We start from the raw sequence: 19,614 nt of genomic DNA on the forward strand, positions 1-19,614 counted from the left end.
TAAAATTTGTTTTCATACCTTTCATTTTAGAGGTCAAACTACAATGCATGGCAAGTAACTTCCATCCAAAGCAATATGCGATAGGTTTTAGCCCAAGAATCAGCCTCTAAAAAATTAAAGGTAAGGCTAAAAATCATCACCTCTCCTAAACCCCACAAAAATAAGAATTTTGTTCATTGAATACAATTTTTTCCGCACCCCGCCTCCCTCAAAGCAATAGTCTTGGCTATGTCGTTAGGGCACTTTCTAATGTTTCTGTGACAACCAAGGTTCAAATCTTTTCTCTCCTACTGTAATTATCGAATTATTAAAAAAAAATCAATTAATTACATGGTTGTGTACTTGAATTGCATTGAGTAATAAATCACTTGGTTAAGTTTAATTATTAAAAAAAAAAAAAAACACTGCATCTAATAAATTGTTTTTGTCAAGAGCCTTATAACTCAATGGCATTGCCCAATTTTCCTTTTAAAGAACTTGGGTTTGAATCCCTTCTCTTTCACTTAACGTAATAGGAAAAAAAAATCGCACCTAAGAGCATTTGTAGCAGTGTAGCTCTATTGCTATATTGCTAAATTTTAGCTACACTGCTGCTCAAATGATGCTCCAGCAGTGGAGCTAAATCCATTTTTTTTAGCTCCACTGCTACAGTGCACATCTATAGATAGATGTGCACTATTCATTAGAGCTATAAAAAATATATATATATATATATATATTATTTTATCACCTGGCTTCTATTATTTTATTCCACGGGCTTCCACTTGCTCATTTCTTTTTCATTCTTTTATCTGTGCCTCTCTCTCTCTCTCTCTCTCATTCACTCTCATCTCATCTCTGAGACTCTGAAGCTCATCTCTCTCAATTCACTCTCTCAACTCCGGTCCGGTCTCTCCATTCACTCTCTCAACTTCGGTCCCTCAAACCCACACCGCCGAACCCAACGTCACCGAAGCTCAACTCCGATCTCTCAACTCCCACCGAAGCCCAACATCACCGAAGCTCAACTCCGGTCCCTCAAACCCACGCCGCCAAATCCCAACGTCACCGAAGCTCAACTCTAGTCCCTCGACGTTTGGGTAGCTAGATTTGGGTTTGGTGGGTTCGATTTGTGATTTGTGGGTCCGATTTGTGATTTATGGCTGTGGGTTTGTTTTGTGGTGTGCTGCGGGTTTGTTTTGTAGTGCCGTGTTGGCGATGGTTGTGCCGTGTTTTGTGGTGCTGTGGGTTTTTTATTTTTTATTTTATTTTTTTCCTATGGTGGTGGTGGTGGTGGTGGTGGTGGTGGTGGTTGTGGGTGTGGCTGATGATAGAGTGGTTGTGGTCGGTGCTGTGATGTTTTTTTTAGGTAGTGTGATATATTATTTTATTGTAGTGGTTATATTATTTTATTATGATTTTTATATTATTTTATTGTGTTGAAAGCTAAAATAGATCCACTGTTGCGGTATGTGTGGAGGTAAAATAGATAAAGTAACTTTTGGTGGAGTTAAAAAGCTAAATTTTTAACTCCACTACTATAAATACTCTAAGCTTTCCACATAAGATATTCCAATGAATTAAAGAAATTAGTGGCCAATTGTGTTGGTCCATAAATACTTTGATAAACTAGTCACTAATCAATACAATGCACATGAAAGTTTAACAAAATATAATTTTATTTCCCTCTTTTTTTTCTTCTTTTTCATTAATGATAATAATAATAATAATAATAACAAAAATCTACTGTACACGAGTCCAAAACACCAGAACTAGCAGGGAAAAAACGCTGTAAAAAAACTAAATAGACCCCACCTCCCCATTACTAGCAAATTACACCCAAAAAGAGAAACCTACATGCAATCTCTACAAGCAAACCTACTACACGCCAAAGTAATTAGAATCCAAATTAAACATCACATCTGTTCCGAAACAAAAAGATGTTATTTCATAAAATAGATTTGCCACCAAACCTGCTACACGCCAAACTAATGTTGTACCTTAAAATTGAGAGAGATATTTATTAACTCATTTTAACTTATCTCGTACATGAGAAATAAATGGTTAATATATAACGCGTAGAGAATCACTTCATCCAAAAAGTTTAGGTTCAATTAGATTGTATTAACCACTTTTTCTCCTCATTAATAATAAATTTGGGACTTCACTACTTAAACAACTATACTATTTACATGAATATTATAACACAGACTAAATCACTTTCTTGAGATGATACACGTAATTTATGAAATTTTTAGTTTTAGTAAACTAAAGGTCTGTTTGGATACTATTTATTGCTGAAAATTAAAAACTTATTACTGAAAACACTGTAGCAAAATAATTTTTAAATGTGTAAATAGTGCACATGACCCACTGGGTAAAATGCCAAACGCAAACATGCTGAAATTTCAGTGCAATCCAAACACTCACTAACAAGAGTTTTAAAACTTGTGGGACCCAGTTTTAAAACTTTTGTTGTATATTCAAAAGTTAAGCCCTTTTGGATATATACCACTGTAAGTTTCTTTAAAACTTCTACCCTCTCCCCGTGTGTGTGTTAAAATATTCAGTATTCTTAAAAGAAAAAACAATGGGTTAATCCCACATTGGAAAATAAGTGTGAGTTAAAGAAATTTAAAGTCTATGCTGTATATTCAAGAGTTAGACCCTTTTGATTATACATCACTGTAAGTTTCTTTAAAACCTTCTCCCCTCTCCTCATGTGTGTGTATTAAAATATTTAGTATTCTCAAAAGAAAAAACTGTAAGTTAATCCCACATTGAAAAATGAGTATGAGTTAAAGAGGTTTAAAGCATGTGCTGTATATTCAAGAGTTAGACCCTTTTGGATATACACCACTGTAAGTTTCTTTAAGATCTTCTCCCCACTCCCTATGTGTGTGTTAAAATATTTAGTATTTTCAAAAGAAAAAACAGTGGGTTAATCTCACATTGGAAAATGAGTGTGAGTTAAAGAGATTTAAAGCCTGTGCTATATATTAAAGAGTTAGGCCCTTTTGGATATATACCACTGTAAGTTTCTTTAAGACCTTCTCCCCTTTCCCCGTGTGTGTCTTAAAATATTTAGTATTCTAAAAAAAAAAAATTTATTGTAAGTAGGCCCAACCCAATTAAGACAATCTACATACTTGGTGGATTAGAAAAACCAAGGGTTGTGACCTGCCCAAGGAAGCCAAGGAACATTCACCCCTCGGGAGACAAGAAGTTGGTTGCAAGAGCTATGAGGTTGGAAGCCAAGGAGGACCATGGTGACGTACGGATAAAAGAGGGAGGACACTTCCAGATAAAGCATCCATCACCTCCCCATTAAATGCTCTGCAACAACTCAACATGCCACATTAATGACAAAATGACCCCTGAACAGTGCTCTCACAGCCTGTATCTTACTCTACCACCACCAACAAAGCAGTGATGGGACAAGTATCCAAAGAAAAATTAGCAGCTCTCCAAGTGGAAGGCTGGGATGCGATTCGAATGGCTATAAAAGTAAAAAAGATCCTACTTGAGAGGAGGGAGAGAGAAGGAGAGAGAAAGAAAGAAAAATCGTACTACAAATTGTAATTATCTTTAAGTATACTTGATCCTTGGCTAGCCCAATGAGAGAAATAAATAAGATTTCATTTTTACTTGTCCGATTTCTGTCAGTATTAAACCATCCTTGAAATTTATCTTGCTTCTTTAATCATTAAGCCGCATTTTTAAGGAATCTAAGTGTCGGATTGCATTCCCATCTCTCCTAATTAATTGTATTGGGTTTCCGTCTTAGCCCATTCTAAGTGGGTTGGGCTCGGATTAGCATCCCCCTACACTAGTAATATACATATAAGAGCTCATCAATTAGTTTATTTCAACACGCACCATTTGTATGATGGTCACTCCACAAGTACAAGTTATTGTGGAATGGGGAGCAGGGGTTAGAATTCAAGTCTCTACTCTCTAAAAAGAGTTTCACACACATATATACTTAAATTATGTTAAAATATGATTTCTACCTCAAATAATAATAATAATGTGGTATTCAATATTTAAAATCATCTATCAAAAGAATTTCGGTTCACTCTCACGATCAAACAATACCTTAAGTGTAATCTATTTTTAACAATGCAAGATTGATAAATCTATTTTTTTAATAAGTTCATAAATGAAAATTATTCTATCTATTTTACTAAAATGTTATGATTTAAATTATAATTTAGTTATTAGCACACATTTAGTCATGATATTATATATGAAAAAGGAATACGTTAATAAAGTATTTCGTAAATATTTTTGAGTTTGTTAAAGAAATTACAAACTTAAATATGTAATATATAATTGAGATGAAATTGAATTCATCTCTCGCTCGAAATAACATTATACAAACAATTCCTTTTTCTTTTTCTTTTTTTATAGAAAAATATATAAACAATTCTTAACATTTAATATTGGGTTCAAAGTTCAAACTTGTAATCTATATATATAATAATAGATAAACTGAGAGAAAATCTAATTAGATTTCAAATTGGAATTCAATTAGAGTCTAATTTTGCGCCACGTGTCTCATCTAATCTAAGTTTTTAAATTTTTGTACCAAGGGAGTTAATTCAATGTAAAAATTGGATTTCAATTAGAGTTCAACTTTACGACATGTGTCCCATTTATTCCCATTTATATATATAATAATAGGTAAAACTTAGAGAAAATCCAATTAGATTTCAAATTGGAATTCAATTAGAGTCTAATTTTGCGCCATGTGTCCCATCTAATCTAAGTTTTTAAATTTTTGTGCCAAGTGAGTTAATTCATGCCAAGTGAGTTAATTCAATGTAAAAATTAGATTTCAATTAGAGTGTAACTTTGCGACATGTGTCCTATCTAATCTAATTTTTTTAGTTTTTGTATCAAATGAGTTAATTTAGTGTAAAAAATGAGGAGTCCAATATAAGTAAACCATAAAAAAAAAAAAAAAATTTTGAATGATTTTATATTTATGAGTCTTTTTCTTTGTAGACCTAAAAACAATTCAAGTTTATAAGTAATCTATATATATATATATATATATATATATATATATTAATAAGTAAAATTAAGAGAAAATCTAATTAGATTTTAAATTGAAATTCAATTAGAGTCTAATTTTACGCCATGTGTCCCATCTAATCAAAGTTTTTAAAATTTTGAACCAAGTTAGTTAGTTCAGTGTAAAAATTAAAATTTAATTAGAGTTTAATTTTAAGGCCATCTAATCGAAATTTTTAAATTTTTGTATCAAATGAGTTAATTTAGAGTAGAAAACAACGAGTCAAATATAAATAAATCATAAAAAACATAATCATATATATAACATTATATATAAAATTAGAGGAAGAGAGAGTTTGAATAATTTTATATTTATGAGCCTTTTTTTTATAACTAATAACAATTCATTTGGCACAAAAATTATATATATATATATATATATGAGATGGGTTTAAGTTACAACGATTAGAAAAAGGCCCTCATTAATACTAATATTCTAATTGATTTCATTTATTATCTTTTATTTAATACATTCCATACTTATTTCTAAATCCAATTAGATTTTACAATTGAAATTCAATTTTGTGCCATGTGTCCTAAATTATTTATTTTTAGAGAGAGTTTTATTTCTTAATTTTGGAATCAAATGTGGGACCATATCATAAATATCCATTCAAGTAAGTTATTGTGTATAAAAACCAAAGAGTCTAGAATTAATGAACAAAAAAATATTTAAAAAATGGACAATTTATATTTTCTACCTAATAACATTCTTACAAGACTTTTTAAAGAGTTAAAAAAAAAAAAAATGACTATCAATAATATTTAAATTATATATGTAAGATTATTATACTGTGTATCTTTAAAGTATATTCATGCTTATGTATGAGTTTACAATCAACACATTGTGAATACGCAGTAACTAGCTTCACACAATACGGTGGGTTTGGTTCATAAAAAAATAAAAAATAAAAACAAAAACAAAACAAACAAAACAAAACAAAACGGTGGGTTTGTGGCAGGGACTGTTTTGACTTTTTTTGACCTTTTGCTTGCTTCATGAATACTAAGTACTTCCAACTGCTACTAGCAGTTTTGTAAGATGGAGTGTTCTGTTGATCAAAAAAATGAATACTAAGTACTAAACCTTTGCTCCTCCTATAAGGGTTTCACTATTTTAATAGTTAGTATGTTACTTTCTAGTTTAGAAAAAATAATAAAAATTACGCATTTAAGGTGACTCATCAGTCCAATGTTTCGGTTCACCAAAGGCGATTCTATCTTCCACTCTTCAATACCAAAAACCAAAATTCAGAAGAAAATAAGATGTGCAATGTGCTTTTTAAATCAGCTCTAATAAATCATATTGAAAATGACTAGTGTTGGTGACTTGGTGGGCAAAAGATTTAGGTATTTGGAAATTATAATTACTCGTCAAAGCGGGGCCTTTCTAGCCGTTTAAAAGAAGCACTACAATGGTGTTGCTTCAATATGCAAGCCACTTCACATGGTCATGATTGTGCACAAGAAAAGACTAGGATAGTTGTCAAGTCTAGAAGGTCACAATATTGAATTATAGATCACAATTCACACACCTGTATAGATAGAGATTCCTTGTTGCAAGGAGATTTCATGGCACCAATTAAGATGTGGATCAATCACCTAACCCATTCCACTGATTTTACAAACTTAATGGAAAGTATAATTATCTTTTATTCCATTCAGACTTTCGAGTAATGCTATGTCCATAACAATTTTACAACAAGTCTTAGGTGATAATTGTTATTATAGGTAAAACAATGATTGTTAATGATAAATCCAAATTAAAACTAATAACAAATTACCACTAAGATTTGTTGTGAACGTAACATTACTCATTACAATTTTCTCAATTAGATTTTGACATATATGATCCATTCATATAAGCTAACAAGTCATTTACTTCACGCAAGAAACAATAATGTCTTTTTCTCTAAAAAAAAAATATAAACAATAATATATGTCCAGCTCAAGGTATCCCGAGATAATTTCACCCAACAAGGAAAAAAAATGGACCTTGATGATGCTTCTCCAGCTTATCAACTTTCTTCACCAGCTAATTAAGCTAACAACCAATAGATAAGATAGCTAACAATTATCACTTTTAAATATAAAGCTTTTATACTGCAACCAGCAGAATGTATCATGAAGAACATGTTAGCACTGCCGTCTCCGTTCAATGTAGATCAGCCTGTTCCTTTCTTCTTCTTTTAAAAAAATAATAATTAAAATTAAACCATACCAACTCAATAGATACACTAATTCTCCTTTCCGTTTCAACTTCTTCATATTTTCTATTAAAGTAGTCAATAAATCGTGCAATTCATGAAAAAGTAATATATATATATATATATATATATATTGTAGGGATGAAAGGCCCGGGTAAGGATATTGGGTTGTGGGCCACACCCGAAGACAAATAAGTACTAGTGAAGGCAAGTAGATTATTGAGTCAAGAAAGAGGTCTGGTCATGATAAACAGGTGATGTTGTTCGAGGAGCCACCCTTCCTCGGCCAATAGGGTGGAAGCTTGAAGTCCAACCACCCATCAAGTACTGGGTGGTGGGCAACTGTGCTTGGGAGGATAAACTTCAGAGAGAGGTGAATCAACAGGAAATTAATAAATATATGGGAAGAAAGTTGTTACCACCGCATTGAATGCTCTGCACCTAATCAACTAGTCGCATTAATGTGGAAGTGATACCTGAACAGTGACTTCTAGCCTTACAGCTACCCACAAAGACTTCAGGAAGGTGCTGATGAGACAAGCATCAAGGAGATTAGCAATCTGATCTACACGTGGAAGGCTAAGAGGAAAGAAGGGAAAGGAGTATAACAGGGGAAGGATTCCATTACAGAAGAGATCATCAAAAACCAAAAAGAAAAACCACTATGTAACCAAGAACTTGAATATTTGTATAAGTCTAAGAAATATCTATAAGAACATACCATCCTCGAGTATGAACGAGGAGTCTTTTTCTTTTCAACTTGTTCATTCTAGCCTTTCCATCACTAATTAACCTACTGTGGCTTATATCTAACTCATTGAATGTTCAGTAACAGACCCACTCTCTAACAAATCTATTGTTGTGGGCCTATTGGGCCATTGTCCGAATCTTTTGGGCTATGGATCAAATTGAGTTCGTACAATTGACACCGTCTATGAGAAGTTGAACACTTTTGAGCTTGTTCAGTCATGGTGGGTTCAGGACCAAATCAAGAAGAATCTGTGGGGTCTTAACACCAGGACCATTTTCTTAATCTGGAATGAAGGAGGGATCATGAAGTTAGTGTGCACACAACTCACACTAGCAGGAGTCACTCTATAACTAGGAGCCATGTTTCACATAGAGAAGAGACTAGAAACTTGCAATTGGAGATTGATCATCTACATAGAAAGTTACGTCGTAAGCAAAGAAAGAAGTCTCCTTCAAGCTCATGGTTTGAGTCTAGTGATGATGATAGTTATAGACCAGAATCAAGAACTCATCCTAGTGAATCCTTTTCCTATAGGAAGGAATGATATCATAGACAAAGGAGTAGAAGTCCAATCTATGGAGGCTTTAGAAATGATGCGATGAACAAGGCTCTGCGCCAAATTTCAAAGTCACCATTTACACGACGGATTGAAGGAGCCAAACTTCCTCATCGGTTCGCACAACCTGCTTTTACCATATACAATGGAAGGTTAGACCCGGTAGAGCATGTTAGCCATTTTAATTAGAGGATGACTATTCATTTGAGGAATAAGGCCCTGATGTGCAAAGTATTCCCTTCTAGTTTAGGGCCTGTGGCAATGAGATGGTTTGATAGACTGGAGGAGGGCTCCATCAACTCCTTTTGAGAGCTTACTAAGGCCTTTGGGGCTCGATTTGTTACATGCAGTAGAGTTTCTCATCCTTTGGACTCCTTGCTGTCAATGACAATGAGAGAGGGTGAGACTTTAAAGACTTACTCTGATAAATATTGGGAAATGTTTAATGAGATAGATGGAGACTTTGAGGATGTGGATATAAGAACCTTTAAGGTCGGCCTTCCTACTGAGCATGAATTAAGGAAGTCCTTAACAAAGAAACCAGCGCAAAGTATGCATCAGCTCATGGATCAGATTGATAAACACAAACGGGTCGAGGATGATTAGCAGTAGAAGAAGGGGAAGGCAAAAGTGATCTCCCTTGCCTGAAGAGACTTTAGGTCTGAGAGGTACAATAACAACCGACCTCGGAGAAACTTTTCTGGACATGTTGGCCTTCCTGCTGCTCAAGTGGTTAACACAATATTCAAAAAACTTGTGCACCAAATTCTTGAGAAGATAAAGGTCGAGCCATACTTCAAGTGGCCAAACAAAATGGGGGGTGACCCCATGAGGCAGAATCAAGGTCTTTATTGTCAATATCACCAGGACCGAGGACACACTACAGAGGATTGCCAGACTTTGCGTGACTATCTTGAGCAGCTGGTTAAGGTTGGGAAATTGGGACAATTTTTGCACCAACCTCTAAGACAGGGGAATCAGACTAGGATAGTATATAGAAAGGAATCTTTCTCGAGACCGCCACTGGGAACCATTAGTGTTATTCTAGCAATCTCGGGTCAGATCCAAGCATGTTCACATGGAGTAATGTCCATAGCCTGACCATGTGCCAAGGACGCAGTCCTTGAATTTAAGCGTGTGAAGAGTGAAGCCTGACCAGCCTTGAGTTTTTCCAAAGACGATAAGGTGGGAACGGTTCAGCCACATGATGATGCCTTAGTAGTTACTCTTTGTATAAGAGGGTATGATGCAAGGAGGATCTTGGTGGATCAGGGTAGTGGTGCACAAAGATTATGTATCCTGACCTATACAAGGGACTTAATTTGAAACCTAAGGATTTAGTTAGCTATGACTCCCCTCTAGTGGGATTTGATGGGAAGACTGTTATACCAAAGGGATTGATCAAGCTGCTCGTTCATGCGGGGTTAGAGGTGGTGAATGTGAACTTTATTGTGGCGGATGCTTACTCACCATATACTGCCATCTTAGCAAGGCCATGGCTTCATACTATGGGAGCTGTTTCCTCGACTTTGCACTTAAAAGTGAAGTATCCCTCTAGGGACCATGTTAAAGAGCTGGTCGAAAGCCAGGCCATGGCAAGGCAGTACTTGGTTGCTGCTATTAGACACCAGTCCGAGGATAAATCCTTGGGAATCATTGAAGAGGCTTTGTAGCAGTCAACGGAAGTGGAAATGTCCTCGGAGGATACCAAGAATGAAGGAGTGAAATGTGAGGAGTTAGAGAAGGTCACAATAGACAGTGATCAAGAAAAATACTTCCAAATTGGAGTCCAATTGCCACCTCAGGAGAAAGAGGAATTGTTAGCTTTCCTTCGAAAAAAATGTGGATGTTTTTGCTTGGAGTGCCTATGAAGCCCCTGGGGTGGATCTGAATTTCATCTATCATTATTTGAATGTCAACCCCACCATTATCCCAAAGAAACAACCACCTCAGCGCTCTTCTAGGGAACATGTCGAGGCCGTTAAGGAAGAGGTGATGAAGCTTAAGCATGCAGGGGTGATTAAGGAATTTTTTTATCCTAAGTGGTTGGCCAACACGGTTGTGGTTAAAAAGAAAAATGGGAAGTGGCAAGTGTGTCTAGATTTCACAGATTTAAACAAAACTTGCCTCAAGGATCCTTTCCCGATACCTCGAATAGATCAATTGGTGGACACAATAGTTGGTCATCCTTGGATAAGCTTTTGGATGCCTTTCAAGGGTACCATTAAATGCCAATGGCTTTGGCCGACCAGGAGAAAACTGCTTTTGTGACTCCCACTGGGAATTACCGAGTAATGCCTTTTGAGTTGAAGAATGTTAGGTCTATCTATCAGCGGATAATGACTAGAATATTTAAACCCCAACTTGGCAAAAATATTGAAGTCTATATTGATGATATGGTCATAAAGAGCAAGGTGGAGGTCGAGCATTTGAGTGACCTTGAAAGCGTATTTAAGGTGATGAGGAGGCATAAGTTACGTCTCAATGCTTCTAAGTGCTCTTTCGGTGTTAGCTCGGGCAAGTTTTTGGGCTACATGGTCACCCATCGTGGAATTGAAGTTAATCTTGATCAGATTAAAGCGATCAATGATTTACAACCTCCTCAAAATCCCAAGGAGGTGCAGAAGTTTACTAGAATGACTGCAGCCTTGAATAGGTTTATCTCTTGATCAGCAAACAGATGTAGACCATTTTTCCAGTTCTTGCATAAGTGGAAAGGGTTCTAATGGAATGAAGAGTGTGCCCTTGCCTTCTAGCAATTGAAGGATTACCTTTCTCGACCACCCATCTTATCTAGACCCAAAAAGGAAAAAGCCCTTTTCACCTACATAGCCTTAGCCTCTCATGCAGTCAGTTTGGTTTTAGTGAGGGTAGAAAATGGGGTACAGAGGCCAGTCTATTATGTGAGCAAGTCACTGCAAGAGGCTGAGATTCGTTACTTGCCCTTGGAGAAAGCTATTTTGGCCATAGTGCACGTTACACGGAAGCTCCCCCATTATTTCCAAGTACATACAGTTGTAGTTCTAACTCAACTCCCTTTGCAGTCGTTGATTCGAAACTCTGATTATACGAGAAGGATTGCCAAATGGGGGACAATCTTAGGAGCATTTGATGTAAAGTATATGCCTCGTACCGCAGTTAAAGAGCAAGTTCTTGCAAATTTGGTGGCAGAATTTACTGAGTCTCCAATAAAGGTTGAGGCTGAGAAGCATAGGTGTGGGGTCAAACAAGTTTCAATAGTTTCTCTTCATAGGCCTTTAATCTGGAAGCTATATGTTGATGGTGCAGCAAATCAAAAGGGATCTGGGGTTGGAATGGTGATATTGTCTCTAATGGAATCACCATTGAGAAATCCTTGAGGTTGGGTTTCTCAGTTACAAATAATGAGGCAGAGTATGACACTTTGTTGGTCGGGGTAACTACAATTAAGAAGTTAGGAGGAAAAGCTGTAGAGGTTTTTTCAGATTCAAGGCTAATCGTCGGGCAAGTAAAAGGAGAGTTAGAAGCTAGGGATCTGAGAATGCAGGAATATTTGAATTAGGCTCAGAGGTTACAATCACGTTTTGAGTTTTTCTCCATACAACAAATCCCGAGGAGTAGAAATGCACATGCTGATTCTTTGGCAACTTTGGCAACCTCTTCTAGACAAGATCTTCCTCAAGTTATTCTTGTTGAGGATTTAAATAGGCTTGCCGAGGAGGAGATGGAGAAAGTCCAGGTACACCAGATCAGGGTCGGATCTAGTTGGATGGATCCCATAGTTCTATTTTTGAAGGATAGCATATTACCTCCCGAGAGTGGGGAAGCAGAAAAGATACAGAGAAGGGCTCCTCGTTTCTAGTTGTCCGAGGAGCAAAAGTTATACAAACGCTCTTTCTCAAGGCCATACTTGCTTTGTGTCCATCCTGAGGTAGTGGAACCACTTTTGAAGGAGTTACATAAGGGGATATGTGGAAGTCATACAGGGGACATATTGTTATTGCACAGAGCTTTCACCCAGGGGTATTGGTGGCCCAGCATGCAAAAAAAGGCGTAAGAATATGTTAAGAAGTGTGGTCAATGCCAGAAATTTGCTTCGAACATTCACTAGCCTGGGGGAGTACTTAATCCTCTGTCTAGCCCATGACCATTGCTTAATGAGGCCTGGATATTGTGGGACCATTCCCTAAGGCTGTGGGAAATCGAAGATGGCTTTTGGTTGGAACTGATTACTTCGCAAAGTGGGTCGAAGCTAAGCCATTGTCCAACATTAGAGATATTAATGCAACGAAGTTTGTTTGGAAGAATATTGTAACCCGATTTGGAATTCCTCATACCCTCATCTCGGATAACGGGCTTCAGTTTGATAGTAAAGTCTTCAGGCGATATCGTTGTGAATTGGGCATTAGGAACAGATATTCAACCCCGACCTATCTACAAGGGAATGGACAGGCTGAAGCAGTCAATAAGGTCACAGTTAATGGACTTAAGAAGAGGTTGGATGAAGCAAATGTTAGATGGGTTGAAAAACTGCCACATGTTCTTTGGACATATCGAACAACTCCTCGTCGGTCAACTAGGGAAACACCCTTTTCAATGACATATGGGTCTGAGGCTGTGATCCCTCTAGAGACTGGGTTTCTGAAGCTAAGGACAAGCTTGTTCACCCCAGACAATAATGATCAATTACTAGAAAGGATTTTGGATTTGGTCGATGAACAAAGAGAAGCAACCATGGTACAACTGGCACATTATCAACAGAAACTTAAGTAGGGATATGATATAGGTGTGAGGGCTAGACTATTGGCACCAAGTGACTTGGTGTTAAGAAAAGTAGTGGAGATTGAAAAGAACCCATCTTGGGGAAAACTAGGTCCCAATTGGGAGGGGTCATATCACATTACCTCGGTGGTTGGTATAGGAGCTTATTTTCTAGGAGATTTAGATGAAAATGTTGTACCACGTTCGTGGAACCTAAACAATCTTCAAAGGTATTATTATTAATGAAAGACAATCTCACCATCTTTTGTTTTGACTATTATGTGCTTTAATCTTATTTATCTAAGTGTTAAACAGAACTTCGGTCATGCTTGGTTCCTTGGACCACATACCTTGGGTAAATTAATGTTTTTTACTTTCCTAAGTGTTAAACAGAACCTCGATCATGCCTAGTTCCTCGAACCACATACCTTGAGTAAATTAATACTTTTGACCATTAATGGATAATAAAGACTCTAAATGCAGCACCCTAATTGAAGAAATCTCCTTGAGCATCACTTAAAACATTTGAAAGTATATCCATGAAATATTCTTTGGTAATAAGCATAATTTCATTATGCATTGCTCCTCGAATTTCTTACTTCGAATGCATTGACATCGCTCGCTTGATCCAATTTCAGGTACATAAATGCTCTCTTAAATATGTCTTTTGCTTTGTTGCTTAGGTATTGATGAATGTACTGGAATAATTTGGGGCCAACTGATAATCTTTGGGAATTTACAAGTTACTTTTGTACATTCAGATGTAGCCATGATTGAGATAAGGTTGATAACAATGTGTATTATGATTATTTATTTATTTTTTTTTAAAAAAAAAGGGATTAGAATAGTAGCATATGCCTTGAAGTAATTAAAATTTTTCATTAAGTAAAGCTGAGACTTTTCATTGGATCACAGAATCTTCCCTTGGGAAAAAACAAGGAGGGTACAATACACTTGGTATTACTTCCTTTCTGGAAACAACATGTTTTAAAAAAAAAAAGCAACTGAATAGGTACAGGACAGAATGGTAGTGCCCTAGTTAACAGTGGATTTTTGGGGGGGGGGGGTCTCCTTTAGCCCCTGACTAGGAGGAGGGTTCAGGCACTTTGCTCTGAGCTGCCTCCTTCTCCTCGGAAGCCTCTTGGGTTGTTGATAGAGGTTTAGTTTGCTCAAGCGCTTTGCCCGGGGCTACCTCTTTCTCCTGAGAAGCCTTTTTGGGCATTGGTGGAAGATTAGTTTTTTCAGGCATTGTATCTTTGGTTGCCTCTTTCTCCTTGCCTTTTGAGCTTACCCTTTTAGACTCCTTAGAGGTCTCTGAAGTAGCTGGAAAGGTACTAGCATAAGCAGGCTGGGCAGGTTTAGGTGCTTTAGGAGCAGTGACCACCTGGGAGCTAGGTTGAACTGCTACGCATAAGGCTGGGGGATAGAAGATATTCTCTGTTCTCTTTAACTCTGAAGAAGTACCCACCTCGGCCAAGTTCAATGCCTCGGTCCATACTTGAAGGCAGTAACCTCGGCAAACTCTTGTGACCTGGGCCCTCAGGATGTCTTTAGTCTCTTTTACCCCAATGTCATAACCATTTTGCTTGGCCCAAGTTGTAGCTTCCTCTACCTTCTTCATTTCTTTTTTCTGAGCTTCTATTTGATCTTTAGCAACCGCAAACTGCTCCTCGACTTTACGTAATTGCAGGCGTTGGTTCTCAGCCTGCTTCTCAACACCAGCTAGTGCAACTTCTACACATTTCCTCTCCTTATCTGCCCTAGCCAGCTTGGTAACAAGGTCTTTTATTCTTTTCTCCACTATAGCTAAAGTTTGGACAGCAATAACACGCCTTGCCTCCTCATCCTTTAACTGAGCGTGGGCATCATCCATCCATTCCTCAGTGATGTTTGTTGCTTGGATGGCTTGGAAGAAAGCAACACAGTGAATCCTTTAAATAAAACAAAGTATCTATTTATGTAATGATGATAGTGAAAGAAAGGTGCGTATATATTTAATATAAAAGGTGAAATGAAGGGCATCAATGGCTAAGTCTCTCTTTAAGGTCAGGAACACCTCGTGCTTCTTGAGAGTTCTCAGGTCAACCATGTCCTGAGGCAGAAGTAGGGGTTGTTCCAGTACGTTGGCCACATAACCAGCCTTGCCCTTCTGGAAGTCCCTAATGTAGGAGTCCAAGGGGAGTGGGGCTCCATTTAGTACAAGTGGTGGGTTCCAAGACGGAACCCTAGGGCAACGCTCGGGCATTCTCTCCATGCCTGTACCCTTAGTCGAGGTCTTCCTTTGTGCCCCTTTGGCGATTTTTGCCCCTTTTTGAGGTTCGAGCTCTTTGGAAGGAGCAACCTCACCTTCCTCGAGCACATCCTTCCTTTGTTTATCCCTCTTCCTCTTTTTGTCTGTTAGTTAGGAAATGGAGGCATGGGTAGGGGGATGGGTTTAGATAGCCACCTCATGAGCAGACCCTTCAGTGTATGACTCTAATAATTCGCGGAGGCTAGTGTTCTTCTTCCTTTAGAGTACCATGGCTTCAGGAACGTTGGATAGCTCTTGGTTGCTGCTTACTTGAGTAGGGGGTAGGTGGGAAAAGGAAGCGTATGGAGACTTGGCAGGGGGAGACTAATCAAGAACCTCAAAGTCTTCTTCAAAATCTATGACCTCAATCAATCTGAATGTCTCTTCTTCCAAAGTGTGATGTGAAGAAGTTGCTTCTTCCCTAGTTACACGCTGAGTGGGCAACTCAATTTTTTGAGTACCTTCAGGTGGAGGACTGACGAGGAACCCGGGCACTGTAATGTTAATCTGTTGTAATCGGGGGTCTTTCGCCTTAATCACGTACTTTGGGGACTGAAAGCTCGTTGATATTGGCTTGTACCAAGGATGACGTAGGCGGCTCGCAACTGTCCATCTGAGTGGAGGAAAATCTTGGACTGGAGTATCCTGGTAAGATCGGGCTCGTTGACAAAGATAAAATTAGGGGCTGTGAAATTTTTGTCTACAAAAATCCAAGAAACAAAAGTCTAATTGGAGAAAGGGTTCAATAAACAAAGAGAAATAAATTTTTGAACTTAAAAAAAAAAGAAACACACACACACACATACACACAAAAACAAACAAACAAAACAAATAAGAAACTATGAAATTAGAATGCTCAATGTTAAAGTAGGGAGCCTAAGCCTAAAATATCACACTTGGCTTCCCTTTTTGTGTTGGACAATGAAGACCATCATGCCACTCACCCGAGATAATCAAAAAATCTTGGTCCATACCCTTATTAAATTCGGGGAGACACGAGATGAGCCTGACTTCAGGAACCCTAGTTTTAAGGTAATATCCCATACTTTTTAGGTGTTGGCAATTATACACCCAATTGACATCGTGATGGGTAAGATTTACTCCCATCTTGTCATTAAGGGCATCCACACTACCTAGTATCCTAAATAGGTTTGGGGAACATTAGGTCGGGCAGAGTCTATGAGCAATTAAAAAATCCCTAGTCACTCACCCCATAGGGATCCTCATCCCTCCCTCTATAAAGGCAATCATAGGGATTACCACCTCTCCTTCTGATCTCAAGGCATGCCATTCTCCTTGAAGGCAATGCCAGATCGAAACCCCAACTGGTATGTTATAACAGGCCTTAAAGCTCTTTATGCCCTCTGGGGTGTCAACCAAGCTAGCAAATCTACCCATTTCGGACGTGAGTGGAGGATGTTAGAAGAATAAGGTGAAAATTAAGAGGCCGAGGAAGAAAATGTCCTAAAGATAAGTAGGTGGGCTAAAGATTACTTACAAAAATATAGGAGAAAGCACCTCGGACTGGTTCTTGAGAGTTGAAGATTCAAAAAGTAGGGCATCTGGATTCTTCGAGCAATTTATATAGGAGGGGAAAATAAGCGAGAAAGTTCTCACTCGAATCCCTATCGAAAATCTCCACAGTAAGATTTTCATCACACCATAGAATGTGGAAGACAAGGCGCAGTGCGGAGTAAATGCTGTAGCGTCCCAGATGCCAAGCATTTGAAGCATGCTTATTGTAGGTGAAAAGACGCCTACATGTAAGAAAATGTCATAAGCGTGGGAGGTACAGTAACCTAAAATCGAAACTCTACTTTTCCCCGAGGAAAGAAATAATAGAATTTTGAGGGGCTATTGTAGGGATGAAAGGCTTGGGTAAGGATATTGGGCCGTGGGCCGCACCCGATGACATCAAAGAGCCCGAGGATAGATAAGTACTAGTGAAGGCAAGTAGATTATTGAGCCAAGGAAGAGGTCTGGACATGATAAACAGGTGACGTTGTCCGAGGAGCCACCCTTCCTCGGCCAACAAGGTGGAAGCCTGAAGTCTGACCACCATCAAGGACTGGGCAGTGGGCAACCATGCTTGGGAGGATAAGATTCAGAGAGAGGTGAATCAACAAGAAATTGATAAATATCTGGGAAGAAAGCTGCTACCACCGCATTGAATGCTCTGCACCTAACTAACTGGCCACATTAACGTGGAAGTGATACCTAAACAGTGACTTCTAGCCTTACAACTACCCACAAAGACTTCAAGAATGTGCTGATGGGACAAGTATCAAGGAGATTAGCAATCTGATCTACATGTGGAAGGCTAAGATGAAAGAAGGGAAAGGAGTATAACAGGGGAAGGATTCCATTACAGAAGGGATCATCAGAAACCAAAAAAAAAAAAAAAACCACTGTGTAACCAAAAACTTGAATATTTGTATAAGTTTGAGAAATATCTATAAGAACATACCATCCTCGGGCATGATCGAGGAGTCTTTTTCTTTTCAACTTGTTCATTCTAGCCCTTCCAGCACTAATTAACCTACTGTGGCTTATATCTAACTCATTGAATGTTCAGTAACAAACCTACTCTCTAACAAATCTATTGTTGTGGGCCTATTGGGCCATTGTCCGAATCTTTTGGGCTGTGGATCAAATTGAGTCCGTACATATATATATATATATATATTTATTTATAATCTAAAATGAAATTTGATAATTATTATAACAGTATTTATTATGCCTATATTTGTATATTGACATATATATATATTTTAATATTAGACATATATTAGGATTGTGTCTGAAGTTGAACTTTATCTCTTAACATTGATAGAAAATATGATATGCTAAGACTTTAATGAAAGTTTAAATATAGAATAAAATTTAAATTCAATTTAAAATAAAAGAGAATTTTGACTTGTAAAATTAAAAGACAGAAAAAGTTTGTGTGACAATATTTAAGAGATCAACAAAAAGTTAAACATCTTCAGTTTTATATATATTAGATTATAGATTAAACACATCACGTTGTAGGGGTGTATATATACTGTATAGGTTACAATTGAGTTCCAAATTTACCTAGGTAAATTATCAGGCACAATTTATTTAAGTCATGTAAATTTGTTAGCTACTTAAAAAAAAAAAAAAAAAATTTCAAGGCGCTTTATTTTGGCTGTGTGAATGAAGGCATTTGTAATCATACATGAGACACATCTTGTGTGGGACCGATTTTTGGTTCATCTATGCTAGTGCTAGAATTATTGATTAAATAATTATATTTATTGTTTCTCAACATCTTAAATTTTTTTGGAGAACTAGTAATTTAACAGTTAGTAGTTTTTGTGTATGAAAATATGAGTTGTTTTAAGTAGCTCAACCGATGTTTATCGTCGAATATGAGACTTGGGTCCACAAAATAGATAATTCAAGTCTGGTGCCCATCCTGCAAAATAGATAACTCAGGCATGAGAATTTTTCCACATAAACTTCGATGCAATCTCTTTTACACTCTTTGTTTTACGCACCATTCACTCCAAAGTAACAATCATATGCCGTGCTAATACTTTGGTAGTATTCGTATACATATAGGTAGCACTACTAAAAAACCGGTCTAAGCCGGCGTTTTTGTGGCGCTTTAAGTGAGCTACTCCGGAGTTATCAAAAAATGCAACCACAACTCCTAAAAGCGCCGGTATATAAAGTGCGGTTATAATTCAAATAAACCTATGCCAACGCTTTTAGGAGCTAAACACGGGTATAGACCTTTTTATTTGTAGTGTAGTGTTTGTTATACACACTCTGGGAAAAAATTGGCTTTTGCCCTTTCAAAAAAACAATCCAACATTTTGTCCTCTTTCCCAAATTAATTAGGGAAATATCTATCTTTTGAAACTCGATTTTCTCAAAATCGAGTTAAGCCTTATAGTAACATTTTTAAGGATCCTATAGTGAAGTTTTAAGGACCTATAGTGGCGTTTTGTAATCTGATTTCCATGAAGTCGAGTTATAGGTA

At 37.3% G+C, this 19,614-nt stretch overlaps 1 protein-coding gene across 1 annotated transcript; it reads left to right on the forward strand.

Moving 5' to 3' along the window:
• Positions 1-10,806: 10,806 nt before the first annotated feature.
• LOC115959851 lies at positions 10,807-13,324 on the forward strand. Its single transcript, XM_031078481.1, has 5 exons — positions 10,807-11,190; positions 11,329-11,786; positions 11,861-12,026; positions 12,114-12,290; positions 12,743-13,324. The coding sequence occupies exons 1-5, from the start codon at positions 10,807-10,809 to the stop codon at positions 13,322-13,324; spliced, it is 1,767 nt and encodes a 588-aa protein (XP_030934341.1).
• The last annotated feature ends 6,290 nt before the right edge of the window (positions 13,325-19,614 follow it).

The sequence above is a fragment of the Quercus lobata genome, chromosome 2 (genome assembly GCF_001633185.2).
Source record: "Quercus lobata isolate SW786 chromosome 2, ValleyOak3.0 Primary Assembly, whole genome shotgun sequence".
Classification (NCBI taxonomy): Eukaryota; Viridiplantae; Streptophyta; class Magnoliopsida; order Fagales; family Fagaceae; genus Quercus; species Quercus lobata.